This window comes from Populus alba, chromosome 1, assembly GCF_005239225.2.
Source record: "Populus alba chromosome 1, ASM523922v2, whole genome shotgun sequence".
Classification (NCBI taxonomy): domain Eukaryota; kingdom Viridiplantae; phylum Streptophyta; class Magnoliopsida; order Malpighiales; family Salicaceae; genus Populus; species Populus alba.
In genome coordinates this window covers 47,053,022-47,062,193 of record NC_133284.1, presented here as the reverse complement: position 1 = coordinate 47,062,193, position 9,172 = coordinate 47,053,022, and the positions used below count along the sequence as shown (strand labels likewise).

Sequence of the window (9,172 nt, the reverse complement as noted above, 5' to 3'; positions counted from 1 at the left end):
ATGGATGAGATTGAAAAAAAACATGAGCTTAAAAAACAGAAAAAAACCAAGCAAACCCTAGTGAATTTTTTAAACCCGGGTTAATCTTCTAAAATTACAACTCGTGACATCTATACTAGGGCTTAATCAAGATGCTCAATTTCCAACAAATTCAATGTTAAGGCATGTAATAAAAAAAAATCAATTTTAAAACATTAGCAAGAAAAAAATAGCAATTAAAATAACAATGATCAAATTGGTAGAAAAAAAAATGTAAGAAGGATGAAATCGTAAAGAAAATAAACTTTTAAAGATCATCTCAAATAAAACAAATATCAATTACAAAAATGAGAATCAAATCTAAAAAAAAAAAAAAAATTAAAGGGGATGAAATTGAAAAAACTCCAATTTCATAAATCATCTTAAATAAAACAAACAATAACAAAAAAAAAGAACCAAATATGAAGAAATAATAAATTGAAGGGTTGCTTTTAAATTTGACAGAGTCATCATGGAAATTGAGGAGAGATAAAAAAAAAGAGGACGTGTGTGCCAAACTAGAGGTTCGTTTGAACATGCATCATACTAGGATGGAGAGAAAGTTGAGATGAATCAAACGTTACCCTATAAGCCACCGTATGACCACCACACGATGTCTCACATGCCGCCCAAAGAATACAGAGATAATTGCATGTCTCAGCTAATTTTTTATATAAAAATATCTCTATTAAGTAAATTACTGAAAAATCCATTGATCAATTTAATTATTATCTATAAAAAAAACCAATACAAAAAGAAGCTTAGGTTCCTAAATCTGATTTATAAAAAAAATTAATCAAATGAGTCATTTTATTGTTTATAAAAAATAAAAAGATAAATCCTCTAAAACAAAGTTTAGAAAATTTTATTTTTGAAAATAATTATGTAATTTTACCGTGTTGAAAAATTGGTAAGGATCTTCATTCTTTGGTCCAATTCATAAATGATATTTTTGATCATTAGAAAAAACCTATTCTACCCCATGTAAGGCAAATCACAACTTTATTATTATAATCTACTGTACATAGCTTCACAGACAACAAGCAGACGGAGCACTTATAATTTTTTTTTTGTTTTATAATTTGATCGAAAAATGTTATCCATGAGTTCGATGTACGCGTGGAACGTTAGTGACAAAAGCCTCTTCCGAGCATGTTTGCCGCTGTGTGTGGCAGCCGCTTTCTCTGTGAGCATGATTGTCGTTGTGATTTTAATTACTTTTTAAATAATTTTTTATTTTAAAATTTATTCCTAACAATAAAAAATAATAATTTTGAAAGTAGAAAAGGAAATTAATTTTTTGAAAAAGACAAATAAAACGGGGCCTACATCAATTGACAAGTCAATGATAATGAGCAGGTCAATGCCAAGCTGTTGAAAGGAGCACTTGGAATATCTTTCTCTGTCTTGATCTAGCAAGCCGTCCAGTCTCTAGACTTTTTTGCGCTCTATGGGCCATACTGCACGTCTATAATGGCATTGGCTACTTTCTGTAGCTTTCTCAGTAGATCATTTCAAGTGCTTGAATCTCTCTTCTTCCATTTTCTTTCCATTGGTTATTTTACATCCTGGTCAAAAATAGTGTGGCACTGCATCCAAAACCATGTGAATATCAATGGATTACTTTAGGGTGCTTCTTTTTTGCTCCTCTTTGTTGCTGATTATAATACCATCCACAGCAGTTGACTCCATAAGTTCAACTCAACCATTTAGAGATGGGGATTCCATTGTTTCAGCTAGTGGAAGCTTTAAACTGGGATTTTTCAGCTTCGACGGCTCCATCAACCGTTACCTGGGCATATCGTACAACCAAATACCTACCACGACTATAGTTTGGGTTGCTAACAGAGGAACCCCGCTTAATGATTCTTCAGGTGTTTTAAGGATTACTAGCCAAGGAATTCTTATCCTTGTTGATCAAAGTGGGAGCACAATATGGTCTTCCAACTCATCAAGGTCTGCGAGAAATCCGATTGCGCAGATTTTGGATTCAGGAAACCTTGTTGTGAAAGAGGAGGGTGATGTTAACCTGGAAAATTCCTTGTGGCAGAGTTTTGACTATCCTGGCGATACGTTCCTGCCAGAGATGAAGCTTGGAAGGAATAAAGCAACAAGTCTGGATCGGTACATATCATCATCGAAGTCAGTTGATGACCCTTCTAGAGGTAATTATACTTTCAGACTTGATCCTGCTGCATATTCTGAGTTAATTATGAGAGAGGGCTCAAGCGAGAGGTTTCGGTCCGGACCATGGAATGGTATGCGGTTCAGTGGTACTCCTCAACTGAAACCAAATCCAATATACTCATACAGATTCGTTTATGATGGTGATGAGGAATACTACACCTATAACCTTGTTAACAGCTCATTTCTTTCAAGGATGGTGATAAACCAGAATGGTATTATCCAGCGCTTCACCTGGATTGATCGAACGCAATCTTGGGAACTTTATCTTTCAGTGCAAAATGATAATTGCGATCGTTATGCACTTTGTGGTGCATATGCCACCTGTAGTATCAACAACTCCCCTGTATGTGGTTGTTTGAACGGATTTTCTCCAAATGTTTCTAAAGACTGGGACACAATGGATTGGTCAAGTGGTTGTGTTAGAAGGACTCCATTGAATTGCTCTGAAGATGGGTTTCAAAAGTTCTCTGGCGTAAAGTTGCCTGAAACAAGAAAATCCTGGTTTAACAGGACCATGAGTCTTGACGAGTGCAGAAGCACATGCCTGAAGAAATGCTCCTGTACAGCTTATGCAAATTTGGACATCAGCATTAATGGAGGGAGTGGATGCTTGCTCTGGTTAGGTGACCTGGTTGATATGAGACAGATCAATGAAAATGGGCAAGATATTTATATAAGGATGGCTGCATCAGAGCTAGGTATGAAATCCTCTCTCCTCAGATGCAACTCTCAAATTCTGAGATGCTAAAAACTTGCCAAATGTAGTACATAATTAAACTGTCTGAATGTTATGTCATTGTGGTGAATTTTCTCATCTAGACTGGCGTCTTGCTCATGCTGAATCGATAGATACATGAACATATTTGTTTTACAACTAATTAATATCATATATGAGAGAGTTCGATTGGTCTGGCTCCCTAATAACTTTTGTTCACCCATACTAATCAACCACTCGAGTAAAGCAATAATGAGAATTTCCTATCTGATTTCTAACTTCAAGTTTCTCTTCTCTTAACTGCCTTGTGTCTAGAAAAAGCTGGTTCCGCAGAGGCCAAATCCAAAGAGAAAAAACGAACGTGGAGCATAATAATTTCTGTGTCATCTATAGCAGTGGTCTTCAGTCTAGCCTTGATCCTGCTTGTCCGGAGAAAGAAGATGCTGAAAAACAGTAAGCTCTCCAATCCATTAAATCATAAATTCCCTGCGTCTAGTCCTTTTCAAGCTTGTTAAACATTTATACATGGTTGTTACTCATATGAGATACCACGGAAATCTGTAAAGGAACTCAATATATTTGAAATTCAACAGAACATATATAGATGATTATTTGTTTCTTTTCAAGTCATTGTTATGATACTTCGCAGGAAAAAAGAAAGATATTCTGGAACCAAGTCAAAATAACCAGGGCGAGGAGGAAGATCTAAAATTGCCCTTGTTTGATCTAAGTACGATGTCTCGTGCCACCAACGACTTTTCTCCGGCCAATATACTCGGAGAAGGTGGTTTTGGAACTGTCTATCAGGTAAACATAAATAGCCACACAATTTTGTCGACATTTTCGAAATCTAGTGGTACAAGCTACTGGCAGCGCTGATGTAGCTCTGTGCAAGGTATCAGTTTTAGTAAAATGACAATAAGACATGCTTATAACATATGTGGAGTGACCATTTACAGGGAAAGCTAAACGATGGACAAGAAATAGCTGTGAAGAGGCTTTCAAAGACTTCAAAACAAGGACTCGATGAATTCAAAAACGAAGTCTTGCATATTGTGAAACTGCAGCATCGAAATCTAGTGAAGCTTCTAGGTTGCTGCATTGAAGGTGATGAAACGATGCTCATCTATGAGATGATGCCCAACAAAAGCTTGGACTTCTTTATCTTCGGTACGTGTCTCAAAACCTTTACAAATTTAGCTGCTGTATTTCTCGCTTAATTTTGTTGTCACGCAAACTCCAAATCCTACTTTCTTTAAGTGATGCTTCGACTGGAGCCACGGCTAAAGCCAAGTCCTGGTAGCAAGATCAAAATTAGTAGCTTATGTATTGAGAGAGAGGAGAAATCATAAGTACCTTTAACCTGCCCCTGTTAAGCTTCCTCTATAATCCATTTGAAAATGATGCTCTGTGTATCGAGGAAGGGATTTCTCTGCTTCTGTTGTCACACATGCTGCCATTACAATTCGTCATACCAGAACATACATCAAAATATTGGTTATGCATTGCCTTTTCTCCTTCCCGTGAATTTAAATAACCTGAAAATAATTAAATAACGAACAAAATTTTGCAGATAAAACAAGGGAGAAGGTACTAGACTGGCCTCAACGCTTCCACATTATCAATGGGATTGCTCGGGGACTCCTTTATCTTCACCAAGATTCGAGACTAAGAATAATTCATAGAGATCTGAAAGCCAGCAACATTTTATTAGATCATGAAATGAACCCCAAAATTTCTGATTTTGGGCTGGCTAGAAGTGTCGGAGGAAATGAAACTGAAGCCAACACAAATAAGGTGGTGGGAACATAGTAAGTGCTCTTCTATTTGCCGGTCCTTTCCAGTTCTTGAAATGTGATTTAGCATTTTCTAACATTGAATGTCTTCCTGCAGTGGCTACATAGCACCAGAGTATGCAATTGATGGACTCTACTCTGTGAAATCAGATGTCTTCAGCTTTGGTGTAATGGTGCTGGAGATAGTGAGTGGCAAGAGAAATAAAGGATTTTGTCATCCAGACCACAAGCAGAACCTTCTCGGACATGTAAGTTTCGCTGCAGAACCATTTTATTATCTCTGCTTTCCAAGCTGCATGCTAATATAATGTTTAATGACAGGCATGGAGACTATTTACAGAAGGCAGGTCCTCAGAGATTATTGCAGAATCAATTGTAGAATCATGCAATTTCTCTGAAGTACTGCGTTCGACACACATAGGTCTATTATGTGTGCAACGCAGTCCGAGAGACAGGCCAAGCATGTCAACAGTGGTTATGATGTTGGGCAGTGAAAGTGAATTGCCTCAGCCGAAAGAACCTGGTTTTTTTACCACAAGGGATGCTGGTAAAGCAACTTCTTCATCAACTCAGAGCAAGGTTTCAGCAAATGATGTCACCATGACACAACTAGAAGCAAGATAGTTCACTCTTTTGTAATGGTAGTTTTTCTGCTTTTCATACCTGGGACTTCATCTGCTATAGAAACTACTCCATAGTTTTCTGTCTTTTGTTCTCTCATTCAGAAATTATTTAGTTATATTATCATTTGTATAGGCATTTGTTTCCCCCCTTTTTGTTTGATTTAAAGATGAAGATCTACCAAAAAAAGAAAAACAGAATGTTTACATCAACAGGAATGTCTCCCCATTGTTTGTGTTCTCAAGTTTCAAATGCTAGCTTCCATTGCTCTCAGTTACATACATCTCAAGCTCCGAATCCTCCCCTCTATTATTCTTACAATTGCATGCTTCCAAAAGTCCTCCCTCTTTCTTTTAAGCTATAATTTGTATCTTGGTAACTGGAAAAATATTCCACATTTGCTGTCGATTTCAAGTGAACCCGTCAACAATCCCACCCTCCTGCATTCATGTATCATTGTAGGGATAAGCTACTATCAAACCAACACCACTCATTTGTCTTCCTGACCTCTACCGAGTTCACATTTCCGGTCCACAAGACTTGAGCCAAAAAAGGTCCAAAATGGCAACCGACCACAACAAAAATAGCCATTGCCGTGGAATCCTTCAAAACACAGTTAACAGTACATTAACTTTACTGACCAGAACAGAGCAGAACTCCTTGTAAGAAAGGGGTAAAATAATAGGATAAAAGTACACTAAATAGCATCAACCCAGCACAATCTAATGGACTAGAACTTACTTATTGTCCACGGCATCACCGGAAAAGCTTAAGCTCTAGGTTATCGATAGTGCACTACTTAGGTATTTGGATACTCAAGATCTTCCTCGAGATATCATAGTTAAACTTTTAGACTTTAATGCAGTGGGGTAGCCTTCTTTGTTGTCCACGGCAAACGTGTTAGACTTAAATGCAGTGGGGTAGCCTTCTTATGGTCCACAGAACATCTAGAATGACGATCACTGCTTCATTCTGCTCTCTTTTGACCTTTGACTATCAATTTTGCCGGTCATTATCATCTAGAAATAAAAGCATACTGTTAATAAATGGAACGTTGCCTTCCCTGCAGACTGGTTGTTAAATGTTTACCTTTTCCGGTGACTATTTTTAACCTTATTTTTAACAAGGTTATGATTCTGTTTTGGTTGGTGTTATTTTTTTTTATTATTATTGAAATAATAAATTTTTAGTTTTGAAGTATTTTAATATTTTGTTTAGGGGTATTTTAAAATATTAATTTAATAAACATGATTTTAATTAAAATTTAAAAATAAATTAACTTTAAATTATACAATATAAATACAGTATCCATCATCTAAACATAATTTTAAAATTTAAAAATATTCATAAATAGTAAATAATTAAGACTAAAAAGAACTTTAACTTAAAGTAATTTAATACAAATAAAATACTAAAATATTAAGAAAAATATAAGATTTTAACACAAAAAAAAATGAATTAAACATTATTTTCATTATTAACATATAAATAATAATTTTGATCTTGTGGTGGCATGTAAGGAAAGTTGTCAATTAAATATTACAATTTCAATAGATTATTATTTTCACAAAGTCATCAACTAGATTTTTCAATTTCAATAAATAGTCCTTTTCACTTATTCCATTCTCACCATAAAAAATGGATCTCTTTGTCCTATACAATCAAAGGAGACAATGATATATCAATAGTCTCTTTAACTTAAATCTTTTCTTTAATAAATCAATGTTACGAAGATTAATAAGATTTAAAGCATAATTTATTTTGTTTAAATTTCTATAAAGCATAAACAAAAAAGAAAACAATACCAATATAAACTATATATATTAGTGATAAATTTAATTTTTTAAAAAAATAATACCAATATTAATAAAAATGATAATAATAATTTTAATATTATTATTAATATGATTATATTAATGTTTTACCTTGTTGAATCCTTGAATTGTAACGAACAAAAACTAATTAAAATCACAATTTAGTTTTGTCAAAATTTTATTTGCAATAGAATAGTTGAAGTAATCTTGAAATATTTTGGCAGAATTTAGATAAAAAATCTAAAATAACTTGAGATTCAGATAAAATTTATTTCATTTTATTTTATGTTTTGAAACTATACAAGGTATGTAGACACAACCTTGTTTTTAACAAAGAGAGCTGCAGGAAAAAGAAAGAGAGAATATCGAAGAAATACATTTCTCTGATTCTCTTTAGCTCTTCTTCATAGCTGATAAAAGAAACGGTCAAAGTCATTGACACCATAAACACAACTCAGTCCATCACAGATGGTGATACCATTATTTCAGCTAATGCAACCTTTAAGTTAGGATTTTTCAGCCCGGAATGTCCAGAAAATGATATCTGGGGATATGGTGTTGCATGTTGCAGGATAAGCTTCGAAGTTAGAAGAGAAGCAACAACAACAGACTAAGAGTCTGTTTGGCTCTGCGGCTGCGGCTGCGGCTGCGGCTGCGTTTTATTTAAAACACAGCTCGCAGCTGTTTGGTTAAGAAAAAAAACATTTTATTATTCATGGGCCCCACTTAAATTCTGTGTTTCTAACGCAGTAAATGAGAAGCAACTATTTCATGCTTTTTTTCAACTGTTCACGTTAATTGCACTGTTCAATGAACAGTAATTTCATATATATTATATACTGTTGATGTGAGCAGTGCTGAAGAGTTGCACTGTTCACTTAAGAAGAGTGAACAGTGCAATTCTCTTGCACTGTTCACTTGCCTGCGTTTTTTTTTTTTTTTATTAAAAAAATTAGTTTAGAGTTAGTTTTTATACCTGATAATATTTTTATCTAATTTTATTACATGCTAAAAATATTATGAAAACTGTAGTTTTTGTTAGATAAATTTCGTATGTAATGGAATTATAAATGGTTTCATGGAATAATAAAAAATATTTTATATAAAGTATGATTTATTTCATGATATAATAGCAATAATTTAAATCCATAATATTTAAATTAAAAATCATAAGTACTAATATATATTTTAAAAATTATTTTATAACCTCAATTTTAAAATCATTCTTAATCAAACACACATTAAATTACTTTTTCTTCAACTTCAATTTCAACTACAGTTTTAACCAAACACCTATTTTCTCAAACCAAACTCAACTAAAAGCACTTTTTATAAAACAACTTTTTTTAAACCACAACCACAACAGCTACCGCAATACCAAACACACTCTAAGGCAGCAGTATGTTTTGTAGTTTTTGCACGTGGAGGAATTAAAGCGCACGTGATTCATTAGTTGGTTGGCCAGTTAGTTGGTTGTTACAGTTAGTAGTTAAATAATGGCCAGTTAGTTGGTTGTATAAATCCTACTTGTATGGTTACCTTGGAATTCAAGTAAAAATTGAAGAACATTGTTGTATTTTGACAGAATAGAAACTCCAAAAGACAAAGAAAACCAGCAAATATAACGGGTTGTAATGGGACTGCAAATCAGCACTGTTTTATTGACACAGAAGCACTCTTTTATACAAGAATTTTGGTAACTGATGGCCTAAAAAACAACAGAAAAATAATGACTTGAATAACAAAAAAGAGCTGTTCAACAGTAGTTGAGGGTGATGATCATGGATCAGTGGTGCAGCAACAATATTTTTTAGCAGAAGGATCTGGTTTACACGTCGCAAAATGAATTCCAAAAGCTGTGGAGCATATAGCAGGGCATTGATCATCATAGTAGCAGCTAATATTCGAATATTTTCACATCTGACTTCCTCTGAATTGCTGAAACCTACAAATATATATATTGTAGCTCTTGAAACAATTCGGACCCTTCGTTATTTTTTCTTTAAAACAAGGGAACAAAA

The 9,172-nt window shown here is 34.1% G+C and overlaps 1 protein-coding gene across 1 annotated transcript; it reads left to right on the top strand.

Annotated features, from left to right (window-relative positions):
* Positions 1-1,513: 1,513 nt before the first annotated feature.
* On the top strand, positions 1,514-5,469 carry LOC118054863 (G-type lectin S-receptor-like serine/threonine-protein kinase At4g27290). The gene is made up of 7 exons (XM_035066632.2): positions 1,514-2,903; positions 3,236-3,373; positions 3,570-3,727; positions 3,880-4,090; positions 4,494-4,731; positions 4,814-4,964; positions 5,038-5,469. The coding sequence occupies exons 1-7, from the start codon at positions 1,634-1,636 to the stop codon at positions 5,338-5,340; spliced, it is 2,469 nt and encodes an 822-aa protein (XP_034922523.1). The 5' UTR covers positions 1,514-1,633; the 3' UTR covers positions 5,341-5,469.
* Positions 5,470-9,172: the final 3,703 nt, after the last annotated feature.

Bases quoted from the DNA above. Each gene is read 5' to 3' on its own strand.
- LOC118054863 (XM_035066632.2), top strand. From the start codon at position 1,634: ATGGATTACTTTAGGGTGCTTCTTTTTTGCTCCTCTTTGTTGCTGATT. The intron at 4,732-4,813 runs GTAAGTGCTCTT...GTCTTCCTGCAG, and splicing joins AATAAGGTGGTGGGAACATA to TGGCTACATAGCACCAGAGT. The intron at 4,965-5,037 runs GTAAGTTTCGCT...GTTTAATGACAG, and splicing joins AGCAGAACCTTCTCGGACAT to GCATGGAGACTATTTACAGA.